Raw genomic sequence first — 24,514 nt, 5'->3', positions numbered from 1 at the left:
TGCAAGCCAGAGCTCTGACCCGGGCCTTTTCCTGTCTTCAACAGCAGCGCCCTTGCTCAGGCCTGAGCTGCAGTATCTTCTCTGGAGTTTCCCATGGCCTCCCCATGGCCAACCTGAGTCTGCTCCTCAACCTGAGGCCACATTCGAAAGACCTGTGGATTCCAGGTAAGTGGGACTTGGGGAGTGGGGAGGCGTAACTGAAGCTGGGAGAAAGAAACAAGGTTAAGTTGCCTCTGCTGTAAGCCTGTGCTGTGCCCTGGGGCAGACAAGGACCTGATGTCCACGACAGCAAGGCACCTGTGACCATGACATCAGCCAGAGGAAGTCCATCCCCCCAGAAGCCTTTGGAGTGTGTCCTGATGGAGACAAAGCCTCCTGGCCTCCTGGACCCCCATCCTCCCTCCCTCCCTCCCTCCCTCCCTCCCTCCCTCCCTCCCTCTCTCCCTCCACCTTCCTGGAGGTGAGAAGCCAGACCCTGCTGCAGGAGCAGGGGGGTTGCCCAGCCAGCTGCTATGGAAGCCTTCAGTGACTCAGCTGGGTAGGGGAGTGTTTATGAGCAGCCGAAATGGCTGTAAAAGTGGCACCTTGCTTCACTTATGGCCTGGCCACCCCATCCTATACTGGCCCCTTGGCTCCAAAAGTTTCCAGAGGGACCGGGTAACGAGAGAAATGTCTGGGGTTTGAAACCTGGGAGGAATCCTGGTCTGAGGTCAGGGTTCAGCCACGGGTTGTAAATCAGACTGGGATAAAGGCTTAACCTGGGGTCAGGTTCATTGTGGGGGCAGAACAGTCTGGGAGAAGAGCTAATCTTAGCATGCAAGTGACTTTGGAGCTAAGTTGGGGATGAAGTATGGGGATGAAGGGTGGTGTTTCGGAACCAGATGTGGGCTCCTGGTTCCACAGAGCTTCCAGGCAGGTGACAAGGGGTTTTCTGAGAGAGTAAGGCCAGACTACAGAGCTGGAAGAACTGTAAGTCTGACAATCCAAGTGGTCCCAGGTTCTGTGTACCTTGGCTAGAGCCCTACTCAGACTGGTAGCAGCAGAGGCCTATCCGTCCGAGGCTGCCACACCAGCAGAGGTGGAGCCAGAGTCCAGACACTGCTCTGGTCCTGAGCTAGGGTGACCATCTTATCTCCACCTGCTAAGTCCCAGCTGGTGATCAAAGAGAAAAACACAGACCCACTCCCTACCCCAGCCTTACTTTTCCCAACTCCATTGAAAACTGATCTGAAACAAAGCAGAAACTGACCGGACAGCCCAGGGCATGCCAGCCAAAGGGCAGGGCTGGCGCTACCCAACCCTGGTGTGCTACTAGTTAATATGCGATCCCTCGCCCCATTCCGAAGGTGGCAGTTTAACCAGGGGCCTGAGGGTGAGTTGGGTGATCATAGTGTGGAATGTCTAGTAGGGAACTCTGGGGTGAGGTGCTTGACAGAGCTAGGGAAATGCCCTGAGGGGACCCAGAGACCATCACAGCACCCTAGGGATTGCCACAGCCCACCCTGGTCCACCCAAGGGCAAAGCTTAGCTTTCTTTTGTTGTTTCATTTTCTCGAGACTGGGTCTCACTATGTAGCTCTGGCCTGTAACTTGCTATATAGATCAGACTAGCCTCGAACTCACAGAGACCTGCTTGATTCTGCTTCCCAAGTGCTGGAATTAAAGTTGTGCACCACCATGCCCAGCCCAATGTACAAGTCAAGAGGTTTCTATTGTTAGAACTAGGAACTCTGCCGGGTCAACTCCTAGATGGCTCTCATTCTTGATTCCAGTATGTTCTTTTCTCATCACCAAGGGAAAAGACAGCCGTCACCGTCACATGAAACTTGGGTCATTTAGAAACATGTAACACAGAGACCATCAAAGCATAGCACTGTGTTCTTCCATTCTCAGAGAACACGCATAGCATACAAGAGAGACCTCAACTCCCACCCAGCACTACTGAGGATGTGGGGACAGGAGTAGGGATGAGTGTCCTCCATACCAAACTGAAGAGTGAGATCCTGACTGGGAAACAGAAGAACCACACAGAGGTGTGAGCGTGAGCAGGCCAGAAGTCCAGCAGACGGCACCTATCGGGAACAGTCACTTTGAAGGAAGTAGCAGGCTTTGAACACCAGGACAAGAAACTCAAGAGCAGTGGGCACAGAAGAGGGGCATGGCAGAAGAACGTTTGAGGAAGGCAGTGTGGACGTGAGAACGGGAACTCACATCCACACTGCCTTCCTGTGAGTTCCTGTTCCTGTCTCACCGAGGGAGGGGGGGTGGGGCTCCTTGAGATGGAGAAAAGGCTTTTTGTCGGGGAGAGCTGAGCTCATTTGCATAGAATGCTTGTGGGGAGCCCCCCCCCCAGCTCACGGGTGTGCACAGTTTGTCCCTTTGAGTAAGCTGGTCATCTCCCCGATTTTGCAGATGTCAAAACTGAGACCAAGACCCCCGGAGAGTCCTAGTGATTCAGACCCAGAATTGGTAAGTAAGTAAGCAAGGGTGTCAATTAACTGGGTGGTATTTTTCAGGGCACCACATTTCTTTCAGCAGGCCTTTCCTTGCTCCTCTGTTCCAAGCACTCCCAAACTTCTCTGCTGCGTGATGCTCCCTACCTGGTACTCACGGAGGTGGTAGGCTTGGAAGTCCAAGGTCTAGGACCCAGGGGTCCAGCATGGAGTACATAAACTCCACCTCCCCTTACTAGCCTCAACCTCCAGACACACACACCCCACTCCTCTCTCTTTACCCACGTCGAGGGTCCCAAAACAGCCACCAGCATTTGGGAGCCGGCGTGATGGAGGGAGGTGACGTATAAGAGTGGATGTCCTAGCTGCGCCCCAAATCTTGTAGCCTCGAATCGCCCGAACTGGGCTGGGTGGGAGAGCTGGAGATGCCTGGTAAGCAGCCGATAGGTCGGTCGAGACATCTTAAGATACCCAGACTGGAAAGGGACCCCTCTAAGCTCCAGACCTAGGCAGGAGGAGCACTCTGCGGTTCTGGGATCGCTACACCCCAGGACCAGGGATGGGACAGAGGATGGAGGACCTGGCAAGGGCGGGGCGGGACGCGAGGGCGTTGGCTGCATAGCCCGACTCTGGCTGGAGGTGGAGCAGCTTCCCCAGGGTCCCTACCCAGCCAGAACAGGAACCCCACGGTGCACGGACAGTGGCCCTAGGCGTGCGAAGTACTAGGCGGCCTCCGCAGTGGCTCCGCTCCTGGAGCCCGCCTGCTCATCGCTAGGGCTGGACGATCTGGGGTGATGGGTGGTCTGTGCTTTTCCAAAAGAGAGAGAGAATAAAGCAAAAGCGGGGATAGCGTCCCAGCCCCGGTTCTCAGGTCCCGATGTCAGAGCTCCCTAGACTCTGTGCCCCCAACACTCATCCTTCTGCCGAAAGACCCCGGGCCGGGTCTCTGGAGAGATGTCCCGGGGTGGGGGGCGGCGGGCTCGGCTCTGCCCTCCACACACCCGCCCGGGAGGCGGTGGAGGGGGCAGGGGCGGAGGAGGTCCGGGGAGGGCGCGGGGGAGGGAAGAGGCTCCGGGTTGCGGGGGGAGGGGAGCGGCAGACGCCGAGGCGAGGGACGCGCGAGGCGGGCGGCGGCTCGGAGCAGCGGCCAGGCGGGGGGCTCAGGAGGCCAGGCAGGCCAGGGGGGGATCCCGAGAGCTCCATGAAGTCCCCCCGGGGCCGCGGACGGGGCGCTGGCTTGGGGAGGCTGTCGGGGGGGCCCCGACATTCATGGCAAGGCGGGGGCCGCGGCGGCGTGCTCGGAGTAAGTCGGGGCTTGGGGGGTAGGGTCGGGCGCGCGGGGCGCGGGAGGCCGGAGTGGGGCAGGAGCGACTCGGGGCCCGGCCAGGGCGGGCCCGGCTGCTCGGTCTCGGTGTCAGTCTGTGGCGCCTCCTCGGAGCCCGGTGGAGTCGCCAGCCCGCTGCCGCCGCTCAGTTCGGTGGCTTTTTTGGAAACTTGCAAATGTTTTCGTAGAGGAGGGGAGGGGGGAGCGAGGGAGTGACCGAAACCGAGCTTGGGGCCGCTGGAATAGCAGAGGCCAAGGCCGGGGAACGAGGGCGGGGGCAGTGTTCGGAGATGGGGGGGGACGACGCTAGCTAGAGACCGACTGACAAGCAGACGGGCTGCCCCAGAGCCGGGGCCGCAGAAGCGCTCGTGCCGCTGGGGCGCACGCGGCGCGGGTTCGGAGGATGGCAAATGGGGTGCAGGAGGTGGCTGCCAAGGGCATGGGGGTCCAGCCTGGGCTGGGGAGCCCGGCCGCAGTGCCTCCGGAGAGCCCGGAGCTGGCGGCAGGAACACCGAAGGGCTCAGTGTCGTTGCAAAAGTCGGGATGGCATCCCGTAGTTGCACGCCCCGCGCAACTCAAAACGCGTCCCCTGCCCCGCCCCGACTCCCCTGTTGCCCACTGCCGCGGAGCTAAAAATAACAGCCTGGTCGCCCCCCGCAGACCGCGACCCCGACCCCTCCCCCGCCCCTCCCCCACTGGGCGTGGAGTGAAGCCACGGCTCCCAGTTCCCCCCAAAGAGGGGGGAAAAAGACAGAGAGAAAGAAAGAAAGAAAAGGCGGCGCGGGAGGGGAGCGGGGGGGCGGGCCGGGGGCGGGGGGCCCAGCCATATGGATGTGATTTCTCCGCTCCGAGGCAGACAGGCCGCTCAGCAGCGCTCGGCGCCCGCCCGCCGCCCGCCCGGCCTCAGGCTGCCTCCCTCCCTCCGCCCTCCCTCTCTCCATTGCGCCGGTTGGTTCTCTCGCTCGCCCTCGGCGTATGGGCCCCGCACCGGGCTCCGGGGCCTCGGGCCGCCCGGACGCCGGGGTCCCCTAGGACGGGGTGTGGGCGGGGCGGCCCGGCCTGACACAGCTCTGCACCCTCCAACCATCACCAGGGCCGGCGGCGGCTGCCCCGAGGGACGCGGCCCTAGGCGGTGGCGATGGGGGCCGCCCGGATCGCACCCGGCCTGGCGCTCCTGCTCTGTTGCCCAGTGCTCAGCTCCGCATATGCGCTGGTAAGTCTCTCTCCGTCTACATTCAAACACAAGAATCCTGGAGTTGCTCTGGGGTCCCTGGGAGAGTGTAGGCGCAAAGATTTGGGTTCTCCTAATAGTCTGAACTTTGGGATGGTGCCCCCCCCCCTCCGCCGCTGTGAACCAGGAATCCTGGTGCCTGCTCTCGTTGGGGTGTCTTAATTACCGTAGGTTTCAGCTGCCTGAAGTTTCCCCACTTCTGAAGACTTGGCTTGGGGTCCTGGGTCTGGAAATCTGTGGTTGGAGTTTCCCTACACCATGCTTCTGTGAGCACACGGCTCTGGTCGTATGTATCTCTTTCGATGGTGACAGTGTGATCCAGCGGGCTCTGGGTGTGGAGTCCCATAGACTGCGTTGGGGGCCTTTGCTTTCGCAAGTTTTGTTTGCACCCGATGCTCAAAGCTGTGTGCAAGAAGTCTGAAAATCCCATAGACTGAGGATAGGGTGTAGATCCCCCTCCAGCTCTCAGGATCCCACAGATACACAGAGGTATGCACTGATGGGACAGCTTTGTCCGAAGTGGAAGTCGTTTGCCCGGGGAGGTGGGTGTGGTGTGGTATGGAGGTCCCCTGAAAGACAGACCTCACAGTACACCTTGCAGAAGATACGGGCTGTGTGTGGGGTAGTCTGGCGAGTGAGCTGATCTTTGGGGGTACTGTGCATGGTCTGAGAATGGAGACCAGGAGATAGAATAGGAAAGAGGGCTAGAGAGAGAGAGACAAAGGGTTGGGGTGAGAGCTCTGACCCCGGCAGGGACAGACTCGGGACAGCAAAGACCAATGGAGAGCTGGAGACACTTAGGGGAATCGTGATCCCATCTTGGGCTAGGGTCTGGGTGCCATTTCCCAGAGAGGGGAGATTTTCCATCCTCTCATATCCCACAGTGATCCTATCTGAATTGTCCAACCCATTCTGGAATCAGCATCTGTGCCTGACTTTAAGGTCTTGTTGCCTCCGTACCCCAACCCCGACCCAGGTCTAGAGAGACAAGGCAAGCAGCTTCCTCCACAGGACAGAGCCTCCGATCCGAGGACAGGGGAGGTCTGGGACTCCTCCAGCTCAGCCTACAGCTTGTGTGACCTTGGATTGTCCTTCCCCATGCCTCAGTTGCCCATCTGTGAAAAGAGAGCATGAGAAACTTTGCTGAACAACCTTGCAGTTCGCTGTTCTCCTTCTGTGGTCCCCCACATTCTATTTACCAGGCCCATAACCCCCCTATTCTAGCTCAAAGACTGCCCCAGAAAGGAACTTGTACACAGGGTGACAAGTTTGGCGGCCTGAGCTGGCTGTTCCAGAGACTTTTCCTCAGTGACTTCTGTGTGTGTGCGCACACATGTGCATGGGGTAGACCGGCTGATGGGTAAGGTATCCTGAGTGTGTGACTGTGTGTCCATCAGCACAGGGCTTTGTGGGCGTCTGGGTCGGGCCATGGGATTGTGTGTATTCAGGTCCACATGTACCCAAAGCTTCCGAGGGACGCACAGTTGTAGACATGTGTGTGCACACGTGTGCGTGCATCCTGTGAGTGTGTGTGCACACAGGTCTATTGTTTGCTTATTTGTATTTAACAAATACTTCTGTGTTTTCTGCTTGCCAGTCCATTGTTCTAAGCACTTTACGCAGATCAGCTAGTTTAATCTTCTCAACAACCCTCTGTGGAAGGTGTTTTCCCTATTTTTTATTAACTCATCCAGATCCACTATGACCATTGTGTGTCTGATGCTAATGGGGTCTAAGCCCTGTACCTCACTGTGTGTGGTGGAGGGGAGCCCCTAGGACTCCAGAAAGCTCTGTGTGGAAGTTGAGGTATATGCAGAGAATTTTCCCGGTTGAGGAGGGCCCTACGCTGAAGACAGAAGGACAGATGCCAGTAGGGCTCTGCGGGGACCTTGCTGGTCATGTGAGTGCAGTGGACCATCTCCTGCTTCGGGTCTAAGGGGTCTAGTCTAAGGGTTGGCCAACCCACCCACCCACCACCCTGTGGGATCCCTGGGCTCAGCTGGAGTCAGCAAACAACTGGCAGCCTGCCCATTCTCTTTCCTAAGCCCATTTCTCTCTCCGTAGCATACACATCTGCTATGTCCAGATGTGTATGTACAGGTACGGACAAAGCCCGTCTATCTCAGCTGTCACCAAACCTATAGACTACCTACGTAGCCAGATCCAAGGCCGTGCTCACTTCTCCCATGATCTTGTTTTTGGGGTACCAACGAGCATCCCACTGGGAGAACACTGACCGCAGCTGGACTCAGCTGGCCCATCTGTGTCACAAAGAAGAGTAGCCCAGAGCGTTGAAGGAGTGAAGTTTGGACGGGGGATAGGCCCACAGCTTCTGAGCAGGCGAAAGGATGGTCTTGTCCTTTGAGATCCTTTACCCTACCGCACCCTAGAGAACCCTCAGCTCACATGAATGTGATAGCAGCGAGGCAGGTCTGAGTGTGGGATATGACCCTTGGGTAGGGCTCCACAGAGAACGTGTGGTCTCTTAGGCTGGCTGTGCAGGCAACCCCTTCCAACCAGCCCAGGGGGGCAGCTCAGAAGGTACTTAATTTTTTTTAACATTTAGTGTGTGTGTGTGTGTGTGTGTGTGTGTGTGTGTGTGTGTGTGTGTGTATGAGTGCTTGCAGGAGTCAGTTCTCGCCTCCCACCATGTAGGTTCCAAGTATTGAACTTAGGTTTCAGGCTCAGACGGAGAGCACTTTACCTGCTAAGTCATCCTGCCAGACCAAGGTGCTTGCTTTTCAAAGTAAGAACGTTTATCGAGCAGTAGCTTTCCATGGAGTCCGAGCGAGAACCTGCCGTATATATTTTCTCATCCTGGCCATTGTTCTAGCCACTTTATGGGGAAATGACCTTGAGGCTCATGTAGGAAGGCTGGCAGAAGAGGATCTGAACCATTTGAACCCAGGGCTCAGACTTCTAGAGGATTCTTTCCTCTAAGTGAGGTGAGGGTCAACTCTGGGCAAGAGATCCCTCTGTGTCACGTTGGGGTTTCTTCTTTAAAAAAATGAAATCTCTGTTATCTTACCTTTTTAATTGTTTATTTCCTGACTAATACATGAACACATGTTATTTATAATTGTTTTTGCATTATTTTAATCTCTATATATGTGCACGTGCGTGCATGTGTGTAGGTCTGAAGGCTGAGGACAGCCCGGGGGTTGTCCTCGCCTTCCACCTTATTTGAGACAAGGTCTGTCTGGCGTGCTGCTGTGCACACCAGGCCAGCTGGTTCTCAGGCCTGAGGAGTCTGGTTCGTCTCTATGTGGGTTCGGGAATCCAAACTCCAGTCTTCATTTGTGAGCAGCAAGTGCCTTCCCCACGAGCCATGTCCGCAGCCCAAGGGTTCGAATGACACGGAGAGAACAGTTTTCTTTGGGCACTGTCCAGTCCCAGCCCCCTTTCTAGAGAAAGACATTTCGATAGTCCGGGGAGGGTCCTCTGTCTCCGTCTCTCTCCCCGTGCTTCAGATGGCACCTCTTTGTATACATAGCAAGTAGAGGAATGTCGCTTCTTTTCCGTTTGTTTTAAAATAAGTCCAGCAAGCTTTCTCCATAGGGCTCTGTGACATGTGCGTCATTGTACCCAAAGGTGTATCTTCCTATCTGTTATTATAAGTCTTTTAAAATACGTATTTTATATTTTTTGTGTTGGTGTGTGGGTTTTTGTGTATCTATGCAGTGCCTGAGGAGACCGGAAGAGCCTGTCAGATCCCTTGAAGCTGGGGTTACAGGCTGTTTTAAGCTGCCTGCGGTGGGTGCTGGGGGCAGAACTTGGGTCCCCTGCCAGAACAGTATGTGCTCTTACCCACAGGGCCATTTCTCCAGCCTCCAAAACCGGTTTTTAAAAGTTATTTTATTGTATGCTTACTGTTTTGGCTGTGTGCGTGTCTGTACGTTGTATGCATGCCATGCCTGTGGAGGCCAGAAGAGGACGTCAGATCCCCTGGAACTGGAGTTACAGGCAGTTGTGAGCCACTGTATGCTGTAGGGAATCCAAGCTGGGTCCTCTGGAAGAACAGCCAGTGCTTTTAAACACTGAGCCATCTCTCCAAGTACTTTTTAATCCTGTATACTATTCCAAAGTCTGAACTTCGTTAAACATTCCTGAGGAATGCACATTCAGATCCTTTCTCCACAATCCGTGTATGTGTGTCTCTGTGTGTGTGCGTGTGTGCATGCATGTGTGTGCACATGAGTGTGTACATGTGAGAGAAGTTCCAGATGGTAGCAAAGAAGCTCCTTGAAATGCCCTCTTGGTTCTCCATGTGACCATTTCCCGGTAGGATATTTCTAGAATTTGTCTTTGCTGGGTCTGAGAACATGCACATTTTTCATTTTAATAGGCATGGCCAAATTGCCCTCTAAAAAGCTGTGCTGGTTTATACTCACCAGGACTGACCACAGGGCCCCCTCCCTGCTCGGCTCTGTTTCACAGGATGCAGTGAGGGGCCCTTTTGTCTCATCTTAGTATTTTCATAGGTGAAAAAAAACGGTGTCTCCTGTCATCCTAATTTACCCTCTGCCAATGACTTTCAGATTTTATACTTGTTTATTATCCAACTGCCCAGAGAGCTCGCTCGGAGCTATTACCCATCTTCTCTGTGAGTTATTTATCTTGCTTGTATTGATTCGTCGAAGCTTTTTATATCACCTGCCCTTAAACACATCCTCTTCCCCCGCCCCCCCACTTCCAGAACTGCCTGAGGACAGAGCAGTGGAAGAGGGGGCTCAGGCCCTCCCGGGAACTTGGGTTTTCTTTGGAATGTTTTAATGAGGCGTCAAGCAGCCTCCCCCAGATTCCTGTTGTGGGCCTTCTGGGGACACTCCCTGGTCCAGCTACCACATCAGGAAGGCAGCTATTTCAGAGAGCCCCGGGAAAAATAAAAGGTATGGTGGGGTTTTCACAGAACCTTGAAATTGTCTTTAAACTGACTAGGAGACAGTGCAAAGTTTGCTCAGGTTCACAGACACCGGAGACCTCTCAAGTCCCCTAGAACCCCAGCTTGGGGCCAATCTTGTACCTGAGCTGAGAGCTAGTGAGATCCCATTCCGCTGACCCGGCTAGGGTTAGGTTAGGGCATCCCATCCTTCTGGGCCTTGGTCCTCCTGCCTAGCTCAGGTAGAGGCTGCCTGTGAAGATCCACCCTGTCCTAGCAGCCAGCTCTGCCATCCCAGGCTCCATCCCACCGCCTGCCCCAAAGGCAGCCACGCTGGCTGGCTGGCTGGGATGAGAGGCGTCACAGTGCCTCCCCCCAGCCCCTCCCAGCCCCAAACACAGGCAGCCTGTTCAGGAAGGCCTGGCAAGGGGGAGGAAAAGTCAGCACTTGTCAGTGGTGGCGGGGCAGGATGAGGAGTCCGTCCCAGCCTGCCGTGGCCAGCCAGATGGACAGAGGGCAGCAAGGGACAAAAGAACAGTCCCCAGCCAGATGGCATGGGAAATGGCGAGAGGTGCCAGTATGGGTCCTAGTAGTAGAACCTGGAGAAGGGGTGCAGGAAGGCCACGAGGTCACGAGGGGATCTCCTGAGAGCCAGGTATTTCTTTTTCACTTTGCTGGAGTCGTTCACATCCTCACTTGACACCAAGGCCCAGTTAGAGGGGCCAGCTGCATCCCAACATCTGTGGCCCCTCTCACTTCTATGGCTACTTCTACCACTGAACCAGTCCCCTTTGTGGATGCTTGCTTGATGCAGCAAAGCTTACATGCAATCCAGAGTGCTGGAGAGATGGGGTCATGGCTGGTGCCACAGCATCCGTGTAGCTGTGTATGTCCTTTGCTCTGAGACTACTGCTTTGGTATAAAGTGCACCTTAGCTCTGCTCCTGGCCCTCTCCTTCTAAATATTCTCCAGGCCTCAGTCTCCCTTTTTGTAACGTGGGTATGTAGTAGAAGGTGAGGTGGCCATGAGTGCCAGCAGACACAGAGGGTCTCGTGGGACAGGAACCTCCAGGGGCAAACACCACATATGTCTGCCTTCACCAGTGGCAGGCAAAGAAGCAAAGCACACTGTCCCTTAGGGGACCAGGCTGACACTGGCAAGGGGGTTGCTGATGTGACCCAAGAGGGCATCCTGCTAAGAAAATATTAGGCCATAGATGCCCCTTGCACAGAAGGAGAAGTGTCAACTGAAAAAGAGACCCCTTCCTTTCCTCCAGGACTGTCTGGAGGGGTAGAATTTTGACATGTCTGAGGTCACAGATGCCGACGTGTAGAATGTGGCAGGGAGGGGAGGAAGCTAGGAGGCGTGGCCTCATTTGGTGATGGTATGGACCGCCGACTCTGCCATCATCACCGTCACCAGCCTTGGTCTGCACCCTGCTACCTCCCGCTTCACCATCCGGATTAGGGGCTCCCTGGGAGCTAAGCTAAATCAGAACATCTTAGCCAGGCACGGCAGTGTCCACCTGCAGCCTAGTATGCAGAACTGGAAGATCTCAGATCACGAGATCGAGACCCCACCTGCGCTTGGGGAGGACAAAATACACCAGGTCCCTTGACATCACATCCTCTACAATGGGGTCAGCAACATCCGGGGTTGTAAGTAGCATGCCACTCAGCCCCTGTCTGTCTGTGTCTTGTCTGGAGCCTCCCTCACGAGCCTGCCTCAGTGTCTGCAGGCTGCCCTCCCAGCTCAAGGCTAGAGTTGTATGCCACCCCTGCAAGTTCACACACTCTAAACATGCTTGTGTGTGCATGAGAAGGCTGTATGCTGCGCTGCCGGAGAGGGTACTATGACAGGCGGGGCAGAGAGACTGTCAGCCCTAATCCATAAAGTGCAAGACCGTATGCGGGACACCTGGTGCCAGGGCTGGTGACCCTCTCACTGGTGAGTATGGACTAAGTGGCATCTGGCCATGACCCAACCCCTAGTTCCTCCATCTTGTTCCTGAGACCCAAGATACAGATTCTGGATCTAAAAAGATGCTGGTCTGAGTTCTTAGTACTCTGGAGCTGTGCCAAGAAGACGGCACTCTTAGAGGGGAAGCAGACGACTGGGCTGGGGCGGGGGGGGGGGGGGAGCCGCAGACAGTGTTGATGTCTGGGCTAGTCCTAGTCGAGAGTTGACGGCAGCTCCTCTCTCATCCCTCCTCGACCAGGACAGAGGTCTGATAATCTTGCCTATGTCCAACCTAAACTTGGGGGGTCTCTCAGTGACCTTGAATGATGATGTGGGTTCAGGGAGCTATCGAGGCACACCTCACCCAGCACTGACCCCATTCCTGGCCCTCAGTTCTCTCTAGGATCCCCCAGCCCCCCAGCCCCTTGCTGTGGACCCCTGTAAACAAAGGGGTTGGGGTGGGATGGGAGTGGTGAATTAGTCCCATTGCTCACAGCAGCTATAACGGCAACCAGCTTTCCTCAGCCTGCCCTGCCCAGGCTTTGGATGCAGTACTTCATTGAAATCCACAGTAGCCTTACTGTTACTCTGATTGTACAGGAGATCTAAAGCACTGGGCTTAAGCAACTTTGCCAGAGACACTAGTCAGTGGTAGAGGTGGGGTTAAGTCTCCAGTGTTAGCAGGGAATCCCAGAGGTGTGGCTGAAAGACAGTAAGGGTATCTGGGCATTCCACGTGAGGAGCTGTGCTCTGAGGCCGGGACACTCTGGGTACAGGGCCGCCTCTTCCCCTTGGAGAAGTACTTTCCTCACTCTGAGCGGCAGTGCTTCCCGAGTGGCAGCTCCGTTCTGACTGGGGTGACAGAGAAGTAGGTCTTAACGCCCAGAGGGGGGGCAGAGACAGGGCCATAGTCCTGGGGGGTGGATGATGGCTTATGGAGGAGGATGCTAGAAGCATATGGCTTTCCCTGTCCAGATAAGACTGTAAAACGGGGAGCTGACAAAAGGTGGAAGGTTAAACAGACACCCCTACCCCCACCTGAGGCCCCTGAGTGGGCACGGTGGTCAGTCTCCGTTGTCAGCTGGACAGTTCTCAACCCATGACCGCTTCCCTCTAATCTAGGCCATTAGCTTATACTCCCTGGTCACATCAGTGCCTAGCCAGCCATTAGGAAGCTAATGCATCAGCTAGTCTTTAGAGACCAATGGGAGGTCCAGTCAGTCACTCAAGAGCGCGCCACTAACTGGGAGAAAACTACGGTGGATTCTGTATCTTGGGAGGGGAGGAGATGGGCAGAAGGAAGGGGTCATAGACAAATGAATATGGGCGGGAGAAATGACAGGAAGGCGTTACAGATGGTGGTTATGGGCAGGTGGTAATGTTGGTGATGGTGCTGATGTTGCTGATTCTGGTCCTGATGGTGATGGGGTAGGCAGATGGTGGTAGTAGCCATTCTGGAGGTGGTGTGGTGGTGCTTTAGTGATGGTGGTGGTAGTGGTGTTGGCTCGAATATGCCATTGATGATTATGGTAATGGTGGCTGTGTTAATGGTAACAGTGTTTATGGTGGGAATGGTACTGGCAGCAGTGGTGGTGGTTATGTTGGTGCTAATGGAAGGGTGGTAATTGATGGCGATATTAACCACAATGATAGAATGAATGGTAGTGAGTAGACACTGTAATAGGAGTGAGGTGGGTAAGAAACGGACCCGTTAGTAGCCAGACCCCCAGTGTCAGACAGGGTGGCTTTGGAGGTCCCTGGATCTTAGCAAGCCAATTGGTCCTAGCTGGTCCTTACTACTTTGCACCAACCAGCTCTGCCATAGGTGTGGTTAAGACAGTGAGCGGCCTGGGGTCAGCAGCACACTGGAATCCACTTCAGTCTTCCTGGGACTCCTAGGCGTTAAGACTAGCTGCGTCCCAAGAGTCCATTTCAGACCCAGGCTCCGGAAGCAGCAGACACAGGCATGCATGTTGAGAAGTTCCACAACACTCCCGGAAGCCCACACGTAGTCCTTTGTCCACAAGCATGTACACGTGCATGTTCACAAACACATCAGGCTTCGGGGCCCAAATAGACATGTTAGGCGGTTCTTATGTGAGGACTTACAGAAATGGGGCACACAGAAGTTTACACACTGGCCAGACAGCGGGTGCGCGGCCAGTCACACGCACGCGCAGAGATGCTCGCGCGCCTCCGCTAAGTAAAACCAGCAAGACTCAGCTCCGCGGAGCCAATTGGAGACTCCTTGGCCTGGAAGCCCGAGCTGCTGCCGCCAAGAGACGCGGTCAATTAACTTCTCTCTGCAGCCGGACTCCCTGACCCGGGCCGTCCGCCCCCTCCCGCCCGCCCCCAGCCTGACCCGCCTCCTTCCTTCCAGGCCTCCAAATTCTCTGCCCCTCGTAGCTCCACCCTTACTAAAGAGACCCGCCTACACGGCCGGGCACGGGCTTGCCGCTCTGCCTGTTCTGGGAGATCAGGCTTCTTCTCTGGTTTAAGGGGGAGGCAGCCTTTCTAGGTGAGTCTCAGGGCCGAGAGGTCTGACAGCCCTGGGCTGTCCCAGAGCATCACAGCCTATCCTGGGGTGTGAGCCCTTAGAGGTCGTACTCAGGGTCGAGATAGGGACCGCTCTCAGGCAGGACGCTGGCTCCAGCTTCCAAGTCAGGGGAGACTCAGATCCTCTCCAGTAGCCACCAGCTCAGCAAGAGACTCTTCCGTACCCTTTACGCTGTTCCCTTTTCCCTGGTTAAAATGATGTTGCTGGGTCCCAGTGGGTGTATAGAGTGGAAAGAGAATGGGAACATTCCTGGGGAGAGGTCAGCAGGAGCAAAGGCCTGTGCCTGGTCACACAGCTCGGCAGCATCTGCTGGGGTGGAGGAACTTCCCGTGGGATGAACGTCCCTAGTGCTGCATGTGGGGATCTGGCGAGTCCCCTAGCTAGTCTCCCAGCGGTTCCTCCACTCTCCCTCTTTGAGACCCCAAGAAGGGAGGGTGAGACCCCTGCCCTTTACTGGGAAAAGCACTGACTGGGTGCTGGGCCAGGATGGAAAATGGTGACTGCCATGGTCCCCAGAGGCCCTGAGACTTGAAGGAATTCAGGCTGGGTTTGTTCCTTCAGAGTTCAGCACTCCAGATCCAACCCCAGGTCCCCAGCAGGCAGCCAGGATCCTGGGAGGCTCCATCCTGGGACATTCCATCCGTTCCCATGTGCCCCGGGGGAATGGACTTAGACAAAGCCTGGCAATGGATGCTGGGTTACTGCTGGACATAGGGACAGCCACCATCCCTTTCTGCATCCCACAAGGGGCAGGTCCCAACCGTGGTGTTGCCATGGCTCCAGAACTTTAAAAGGGGAGCTCTGTAAGGCAGGTGCCCCCCGTGGGGCAGGCCTCCCCCAGCCTCTCTGAAGGGAGCACCTTCGGAGGGGGAAATCCCCGGGAGGCTGGTTGACTTTGGGACCAGCTGCCTCACCTGGAAATGCTGCCTACAGTCTGACCTTTGGCTCGGCAGGTGGACGCCGACGATGTCTTTACCAAAGAGGAACAGATTTTCCTTTTGCACCGCGCCCAGGCCCAGTGTGACAAGCTGCTCAAGGAAGTCCTGCGCAAGGCAGGTGAGAGTGGGGGAATGGGGTGGCTGGGGGTGCGTGGCATACGGGTGGGGATCCAGGAGGCAGAGACGGTGGGGGAGGGGTGGAGGAGTTAACTCAGGGTGGGCTTAATAAAGGGAGACCAGCCAGAGTAAAGGCCTAAAATGAAATCAGCATGTCCCATACCCCTCTCCTCCCTCTCTCCCCGTGTGTGTGTGTGTGTGTGTGTGTGTGTGTGTGTGTGTGTGTGTGAGTGAGAGAGAGAGAGAGAGAAAGAGAGAGAGAGAGAGAGAGAGAGAGAGAGAGAGAGAGAGAGAGAGAGAGAGAATAGCCTTTGGACAGACTGGCCGAAAGGTAAGTGGGTGTCTTGTTTGCAGACGGAGATGGGAAGGCCCAGGGGATTTAGAAGGGGTGGGGGAGGCAAGCCAGGAGCTTTGCTGAGGGTGCAGGGCCTTAACAGGGGGGCTGAGCCAACTTCCCTAAAGAAAAGATAGCCTAGAAAGATGGGGAGGTCTCTGAGAGAGACCATCTGGATAAGGAGCTCTAGGGTAGAAATGGGGGTAGGTAGGATAGAGAGACAGGGATGGGTGTGTGTGACTCGGCCTATAGCCTGGAGAGGATGTTTGACCTGCTGGGGGGGGGGGTCCCCACAGCATCTCTAGGGGACCATTACCATGGGGAAGGGAAGCATCACCCATCCAGTCACAGTTCTGACTCCTTACCTCAGGTGCCTCCTCTGCACCCCCTTCCTTGAGTCCATTTCCTGGAAGCAGCATTGGCATTCAGCCAGGCTTCTGAAGGCCAGCTGGTCTCCTCACAGAGGAGGCCAGACGTTGATTCACCGCCCTCCAGAGCAGCTTTCTCCCCGGTGCTGGCCCTTGGGTTACGGGGAGAGAGCAGTAGTGCGCCCCCAGCACACAAGCAAACGGTGACAGATTCTCTGTGAAGCACGCGGACCTTGTTCAGACTCATCAGGACTCACCCTGCATGCAGAGCCCCGCCTACCCTGGCCCCACCTGTGGCTCCCAGCCGCATCAAGGGTAGGGGCAGATGAGCCCCCTCGTTTGATCCTAAACCTGGCTCTCTTCCTAGTTGTGGAGTCTGTGGTGTGCGCACATCTCTGACTCCTCGTCCACCATGGAACCCCACCCCGAGGGTGGAGGCAGGGGAATGCTGACAGCCATTCTCATCCCAGTCCAGGTTGCCTGGAGTCAGCTCCCCATGGAGCCTGATATGGGGGTGGTGGTACCCTGGCTTGGACTATAGCTGAAGTCACACAAGTCAGACAGTGAGGACTTCCCAGCTAAGGAGGCAGAAAGGCCAGGCTGCAGCTCAGGTGGTGTCTTCGGGGGCACTTGTAGAAGCTGCAAAGCCAGACTCGAGTATCGGAGGGCAGAGGACAGGGTGGGTGCATTCGTCCGTCCGTCCGCTCCTGACACAGTGCAGTCTACTCTTTCTTGGTCCCTCCTTTGCCAGCCTCCTCACCTGCATCATACCCTAGCCTAGCCGCCTGACTTGGTTTTCACCGTCACCTCTCCACCCCATCTCTCCCAGTGTTTGCCATGCGCCCTCTGGTGGGCCATTCACTCCTTCGTGGTCCTGGCTCCATATGGCATTTATGCCCATTTGAACCTCTGCTGGCCCACTTTATTTCCTGACTGTCTCTCTGTCTGTTTCTGAGTCACGCACTCATCCTTCATCTCTGGCCGCCCGACAACCTGAGTACCGGCATCCTTGGTACAGTCAGCCGCACATTGTAAAAAGCGGGAGCCGGGCCAGGGAACAACCCAGGGCTGTTTGTACAGCACAGCTGATGGTAGAACTGCCCTGATTTCTCCAGCCAACATAATGGATTCAGACAAGGGGTGGACACCAGCATCCACGTCGGGGAAGCCCAGGAAAGAGAAGGCTTCGGGAAAGTTCTACCCTGAGTCTAAAGAGAACAAGGAGGTGCCCACTGGCAGCAGGCGCCGAGGTACGTCTGTCCCCCCATCCTCTACCCCTCCCCAGGAGCCGTTTGACAGGCTCAGATCCGCCTGTCCCCACTGTTCTGTCCTGGTCATGTGGGTTCCTATGGGAAATCAGAGACCACAGCTCCCTTCCCAGGAAAACGGGCCAGGAGACAGCCAAAGGGGGAGCACGAGATTGGGGAGGCAGGTCAGCTGGGTGACTTCAAGACACAAAAAATGTGCACAGTAGACTCACCCAGCACTCCCCAGAAGAGGATCCAGAGCTCCAGGAAACCCATGACCCACCGAGATAGAGAGAACAGTCCTGAGCGACTGAGTCGGGGAGAGATGTAGAGAGACACAGGGAACAAGATGCTCAAACCAAAAGTCTGGTACTTGGTATATCAACAGAGGCACAGAAAGACACATCGTGGGAAGAGGGTAGGGCAGCCTCAGAGGGGTGGAGACAGACAGTGGGACAAGGAGAGAAGAGGAGAGAGGGAGGAACAGGGTTGCCTCAGGGAGGTGAGGAGAGACAAACAGAGCCCAAGCTGTGGCCACAAGGCCAGTTAGAGCCAGCAGGGTGGGCAGCAGATTCCAGATGGGCCACATCTGGGAGCCTGTGGTCACCCTGTGGCTCCCCAGGGACCAGAGGGAATTGTGGGCCTGGCGGGGTGGGGCTGGGAATATGGCGCCCAGGACAGAGAGCCTTTCACCGAGCTGGGCGGGTCCAGCCATCAAGGCTGCCTTCCAGGGAGGTTAGAGAGTCCTGTGGTCAGAGTCTTGCAGGGGGAGAGAAGGGGGCTGTAAGCTGGGATGGAATGTGGGTGATCTAGAGGCCGGGGACCCTCTGAGGTCATTCAGCATGGCTGCCAGGACTCCAGAGTGGGCCGTATCACTGTCCTTTGAAACCCCATTACCACTGGATTTGGAGGGTTGTACACCTCTTGAGAGGTGGTTGGTCATGGTCTTCTGTGCAGTCCTGGATGGTAGACGTCTAGGCTGATATGGTCAACTTCCCAATGAGGAAATGGAAATGCAGAGTGGACAGCTGTGTGAGCCTAGTGATTTCGGAGTCCAGCTGGCACTGAGAACCAGACTTCCTTCTTCTGTGGTCTCTAGGGAAGGGTCACATAGGGAGCCTCCAAGCTGGGGGAAAAATCTGAGAAAATGCTCTTCTTCAGGCTGGTTGTAGTGGTGCCTGCTTTTAATCCCAGAACTTGGGCAGAGGCAGGTGGATCCTTCTGAGTTCAAGGCCAGCCTGGTCTAGCTACATAGTGAAACAATGTCTTTTTTTTTTTTTTTTTAAATCCCCTCAGAGACACTTAGAAGGTGGGACCAAGAGCAGAGAGAAAAGGCCCAGCTGAGGCCTTGAGGTCAAGGCCTGTGGCATGTAACCTCAACATGTTATCCATCTCTTGTCCCTTTCCAGACCATCTGGAAAATGGGATTCACGTCAGTATTCATCAAAGGGGCTACAGTAAGTTCTCTGAAGCCAGTGGGTTTAGGGAACAAGAGGAAATAAGAGCTCAATATATTCTTTCCAGAATGTTCTAAACCTGAAGCTTCCAGTCACAGGGCATATTGCCCCTGTGGGAGTCAAACCACAAGTGTGTTCTTGTCCCTGTCCCTTAGCCATGGCTCTGACTCTCCTTCTGTATCCCCCACTCTGTTTTCTCTTTGGGCACAGGACGCCCCTGCCTGCCAGAGTGGGACAACATCGTTTGCTGGCCATTAGGGGCACCAGGTGAAGTGGTGGCCGTGCCCTGTCCAGACTACATTTATGACTTCAATCACAAAGGTGAGGCTAGCCAAATGGGTTGGGAACCAGGGGGATACCATCGAGTGGAGAGCAGGGCCTCTGTGGCTCCAGACGCCTTTGCCTGCCCTGACCGCCCCACGACCCTACAGGCCATGCCTACAGACGCTGTGACCGCAATGGCAGCTGGGAGGTGGTTCCCGGGCACAACCGGACATGGGCCAACTACAGCGAGTGCCTCAAATTCATGACGAATGAGACTCGGGAACGGGTGCGAACCCTTAACACCACCCCCACCCCATTAGTGAACCTCTCCCCAGCCGACACTCCTAGCCTTTGCTTCTCCAGCAACCTTAAATTTGTCCTCCAATTTGCTCTTAGTGCCCACCCTGAGCCCCAGTTCTCTGTCTCTCACCTGCGCAGGAGGTATTTGACCGCCTAGGCATGATCTACACCGTGGGATACTCCATGTCCCTCGCCTCCCTTACCGTGGCTGTGCTCATCCTAGCCTATTTTAGGTGGGCGGGGCAAGGGGCGGGGCGAGGGGCGTGGCAAAGACGGCGAGGGGTGGGGCTGGAGGGGTCCAGGGTGCGTGCCTCCCTTCTCCCCCCTTGACTGGCTCCATCCCCGCGGCGTGATGTCCCCACCTACCGCGCACAGCCCAGCTTCCTGCCCACCGCTGCTCCCCCGTCTCCCCACACCCCCGGTGCCCTCACCCACGGTGATGTCGCACGCCCCGCAGGCGGCTGCACTGCACGCGCAACTACATCCACATGCACATGTTCCTGTCGTTCATGCTGCGCGCCGCGAGCATCTTCGTGAAGGACGCAGTGCTCTACTCTGGCTTCACGCTGGATGAGGCCGAGCGCCTCACAGAGGAAGAGTTGCACATCATCGCGCAGGTGCCGCCGCCGCCCGCCGCCGCCGCCGTCGGCTACGTGAGTGCCCCTGGGCCCCGACGGGCTCCCGCCTGCCATTTGTACCAGCTGTCTCTCGCGATCTCCCACAGCTTCAGGCCTGCAAACCCATCCCACAGGGACCCTTCCACAGCTCAGCTCAGCTCCCAGCCTTACTGCTAACGGCTCCTAGTGCCCCCCTTCCCTCCACACTGGCGTGCCCCAACCACCCCCCTTCATCACCTGGCCACCCGCTGCTGACAGCCAGCTTTCAGCCCCATACCCACACCAGGTCCTAACCCGGAAACCCAGAGTAAGCTCTCCCTTCCCACCTAACTCAGACCAGACCTTGCCTGTAAGATGCAGGCTGGCTCTACCTCTTGCCTAACTCCAGTTGGTCTCCTAGGCTGGCTGCCGCGTGGCTGTGACCTTCTTCCTTTACTTCCTGGCCACCAACTACTACTGGATTCTGGTGGAGGGCCTGTACTTGCACAGCCTCATCTTCATGGCCTTTTTCTCAGAGAAGAAGTACTTGTGGGGCTTCACCATCTTTGGCTGGGGTACGGAGACCAGTGTGGCGGGTAGGGTGCAGGCGAACCTGGAGTCCTGTCCCTCTTATTTTGTAGCAGGCGGGAGGCCTGCCCATCCTGCTGTGACTTGGTCCCTGTTCTAGGTTTAGGGGACTCAAGTTGGCTTTGGGCAGGGTTCACCCAGAACTGTTGGCGGGACTGGGCCTTTCAGCTCACTTTAGGGTGATAATTACTGGGTTTGAGATGAGGTTAAACTTGGGATCAGAATGGGATTTTCAGTCACTAGTTAGCCTGGGGTTGGGGATGTCATCTAGACCCTCCTTCTACCCAGACCCCTGTGGAGGGGCTCACATCTGTTACCAGGGGGTGAGGTCCCCGCTGTCTAGAGCTACAGGCCCAGCAGCTCAGTAGCTTCTGCAACCTCTCTGCATTGGATTCCTGGGATGCTGCGATCCTACCAGCCCTCCTCAGGCTCGGGATCTAGTTACTGATAATTGTCCATTATTGCTGGCAGCTCCTGAGCTTGGCTGGGCCCTGGGGAAAGCTGCCAGACTGTGGAGGGGTGGGCCAGTGGCTAGAGCCTCCTGGGCTCAGCACCCAGAAAGCCCTCAGGTCAGTCTCCACCGCCTCCTTGGCCCTTGGCACATGCCCTGCCCCTGACCTCACCATGGCAAGCCCCAGAGCTGGGCAGGTCTGGGCCTGATTCCAGGAACTAACACAAGCTCCTGGGCTAGAAGGTGTCTGGGTGGGCTGGAAACGTGTGGATTAGGGAGCACACAGAACCTTGTGATCTGGGAATGTCACACCCTTACCACAAACCCAGGTGACACCTTTTCCCTCCAAGGATCCGTGAGGCTAGGAATAAAGCTGGGAGGGGAACCGGGCTCCCTTCTCAGACTAGCGTGTGTCGGGCCCCTGGGGTTCCCTATGGCCTCTGCCCAGCCCCTGATGACAAACTCCATTTTATCTGCCTTCATTATGAGGGCCAGGCCCTTTCATGCCAGGCTTGGAGAGGGAGTTTCAGAACAGAAAGATGCTACTCACTGGCTCTCTCCCCATGGAAGTTCCAAGCCCAGGGCAGAATGAACTGGGATAAGGTGTTGATACCACATTATTTCGGCATGTGCCCAGCAGGCATGCATAGGGACTCACAAGAAGCACGGAACCTAAATGGGTCTGGCACCTCAGGTGGCATTAAATAGCCATGTGCCTCGGGTGAGGGGTGGAGGCAGTGAGCTGAGGAAAGTCATTGGGTTTGGGGCAAAATGCACAACCCCCACACTGTTCCCCGTACACACAGGTCTTCCAGCCGTCTTCGTGGCTGTGTGGGTCGGCGTCAGAGCAACCCTGGCCAACACAGGGTAGGTCCAGCAGCGGAGGGCTACAGGGTGGGCAGGGACCTTGACATAGGCTGGAAGTACCCTGGCTCCCTCTTCTGCGAATTATGGAGACCCCTGGCACCAGCAGTGCCAGCCTCAGGTTTTTGATCAGCTTTCAGCCAAGAACCACTTCAGAGTTATAGGAGGCGACTCCCAAAGAGGCCTGGAGTGCCTCGGGCCTGGACCCATGCAACACTGGTCCTGTTCTTTGACAGCTCAGGTCAGAGCAGGCCAACTCTGGGGCCCATGCTGGCTGGCTGAGAAGGAAGGGACCAATGGCTAATGCTTCATCCCCTCTCCCCACCCCACTCTGCTCCAGGTGCTGGGACCTGAGCTCCGGGCACAAGAAGTGGATCATTCAGGTGCCCATCCTGGCATCTGTTGTGGTGAGCAGGAGTTGGGGGGCAGTATGGGCAAGAGCCCCAGGGACTAGCCCTAAAGAACGTCTGCAGTGGCCCTGGACCCCAAGGACCAGAAACCAAAGACCTGAAGACCAGATGATCCCTACTCCAGTCTAGATGGGGAAACTGAGGGCCCTGGGAACCATCTAAAGATGCAGTGACAGAGTAGAGCCTGTGGCATGGGTCCAAGAGCCCTTGTGCCATGCTACTAGGGTATAGACTTCAACGCAGCCTCTTTCCAACAGCTCAACTTCATCCTCTTCATCAACATCATCCGGGTGCTTGCCACTAAGCTTCGGGAGACCAATGCGGGCCGGTGTGATACGAGGCAGCAGTACCGGTGAGTTCCGGCTCTTTGGAGTCGGGGTGGAGTTCAGGTCACTGGTTGCCAGAACCGTGTACCCGAGAGGACAAAAGTCCTATGGCTGAGCTTGTGAGAGGAGCCTCTGGCTCTGCGGCCCCACCCCCAACCCCTGCCAGCACAGCAGTGCTGGGTGGTGCCCTGCCACTTGGTATCAAGCTTTGCCCCAGAGCTCAGGCCTGCTAGTGTGGTACACACCAACCACCCTCCAACAGCTGGATTCAGGAATCAGAGGGGCAGGTGGATAGCGGTTGGCTCTAATAACACATCCACTCGGGAGAAACCCAAAGGTTGGGCCATGGGAGAATGAGTGCAGGCCAGCAGGTGCAAAGGGCCCAAGGACAGAGCAGCTGCACCTGTGGTCGGTCTCCTCTCAGGTCCAAAAAGCCCAACACTTTGCCCCCGGCAGAAGCCATTCTGGCCGAACTTGGTTGCCAAGTGACGACCATAGCCAGAGCCTATGGTCTTTCCATCACTTCTGGAGCCTGGGCCTGACTGGGATGGGGGGGGATGAGGTGCTGTATTGTGGGGCAAAGAACACGACCTAACCTGCACGCCCTACCGGCCAGGAAGCTGCTCAGGTCCACGCTGGTGCTGGTACCACTCTTCGGTGTCCACTACACTGTCTTCATGGCCCTGCCGTACACCGAGGTCTCAGGGACGCTCTGGCAGATCCAGATGCACTATGAGATGCTCTTCAACTCCTTCCAGGTGCGTGGCCTGCCCCGGGTCCTGGGGAGCGGGGTGCGGACGGGTGGGGTCCTGACCGCATGCGCCTCTCTTTACAGGGGTTCTTTGTCGCCATCATCTACTGTTTCTGCAACGGTGAGGTAAGCAGTGGGCACAGGGGCCGGGTAGGGGGAGTCGGGGAGGGGCTCCTCAAGTCTTGTCCCTCTGTTCTCTCCCTGGCCCCCGTTCTTTCTCTGCTCCTCAAGAACCCTCCTGACCACACTCTGAAGGCAAAGATGATTTAGGCTCAGCGTAGACTGGGGTGTGTGGGCTCCTCCATGTGTGGCATAGCAGAGTGTCTCCCTGGTCCTTAGTCTGAGAGCTCAGCCGTCTTGGGACCATTAGAGCTTTTGGATTGTGGCTGCATCAGTTGCCCGCTGTCCAACACCGTGTTCTGAGGATGGGTGTGATTTGATTGACCTTGGTGTTCCCAGTAGTCTCCTGCCACTTACGGCAGGGATGGTGTCAGGCAGAACACATGGCCCGACTGCCACCCATCTGTGTCCCCAAGGTACAAGCGGAAATCAGGAAGTCTTGGAGCCGCTGGACACTGGCACTGGACTTCAAGCGCAAAGCACGCAGTGGGAGCAGCAGCTACAGCTACGGGCCGATGGTGTCGCACACCAGCGTGACCAACGTAGGCCCTCGTGCGGGGCTCGGCCTTCCCCTCAGCCCCCGCCTGCTGCCTGCCACCACCACCAATGGCCACTCCCAGCTGCCTGGCCATGCCAAGCCAGGGGCTCCAGCCACTGAGAATGAAACCGTACCAATTACCATGGCGGTTCCCAAGGACGATGGATTCCTTAACGGCTCCTGCTCAGGCCTGGATGAGGAGGCCTCTGGGTCTGCACGGCCACCTCCGTTGTTGCAGGAAGAGTGGGAAACAGTCATGTGACTGGGTAGCAGGGACTGGGCTGCTGACATGGACAGATGGACAGATGGACCAAGAGGCCATTTATTGTTGTCCCTTCAGGACTGGACCAGAAAGAAAAACAAAAGGAAAAAAAAAAAAAAGGAAAAGGGAGCTGTGTGTGACTTCCTGTGTTTCATTCAAGGAAGGTGGGGTCTAGGAGCCA

At 56.3% G+C, this 24,514-nt stretch overlaps 1 protein-coding gene across 7 annotated transcripts; it reads left to right on the top strand.

Moving 5' to 3' along the window:
* Pth1r (parathyroid hormone 1 receptor) lies at nt 1-24,514 on the top strand. Of its 7 annotated transcripts, none has more exons than XM_006975523.4 (16): nt 1-165; nt 2,412-2,468; nt 4,870-4,989; nt 15,356-15,458; nt 17,275-17,409; nt 19,074-19,184; nt 19,295-19,413; nt 19,566-19,660; nt 19,885-20,080; nt 20,445-20,598; nt 21,869-21,929; nt 22,267-22,333; nt 22,594-22,688; nt 23,279-23,420; nt 23,498-23,539; nt 23,950-24,507. In XM_006975523.4, exons 3-16 carry the CDS (start codon nt 4,915-4,917, stop codon nt 24,331-24,333), a joined length of 1,779 nt encoding a protein of 592 aa, XP_006975585.1. In that variant the 5' UTR covers nt 1-165; nt 2,412-2,468; nt 4,870-4,914; the 3' UTR covers nt 24,334-24,507. The 7 variants fall into 7 exon arrangements, with proteins under 7 accessions (XP_006975585.1, XP_076433280.1, XP_015849889.3 ...); XM_015994403.3 differs by lacking the exon at nt 1-165 and adding an exon at nt 5,179-5,293 and having other exon boundaries at nt 2,447-2,468; nt 23,950-24,514; XM_076577165.1 differs by lacking the exon at nt 4,870-4,989.

Source organism: Peromyscus maniculatus, chromosome 7 (assembly GCF_049852395.1).
Source record: "Peromyscus maniculatus bairdii isolate BWxNUB_F1_BW_parent chromosome 7, HU_Pman_BW_mat_3.1, whole genome shotgun sequence".
NCBI classification, from domain to species: Eukaryota; Metazoa; Chordata; class Mammalia; order Rodentia; family Cricetidae; genus Peromyscus; species Peromyscus maniculatus.
This window is presented reverse-complemented; position numbering and strand designations above follow the sequence as displayed.

What these genes read in the sequence shown, in the direction of transcription:
- Pth1r (XM_015994403.3), top strand. An exon ending in CCATCCTGGCATCTGTTGTG is followed by an intron (nt 22,334 to 22,593) that starts GTGAGCAGGAGT and finishes TCTTTCCAACAG; the next exon opens with CTCAACTTCATCCTCTTCAT. An exon ending in GATACGAGGCAGCAGTACCG is followed by an intron (nt 22,689 to 23,278) that starts GTGAGTTCCGGC and finishes CCTACCGGCCAG; the next exon opens with GAAGCTGCTCAGGTCCACGC.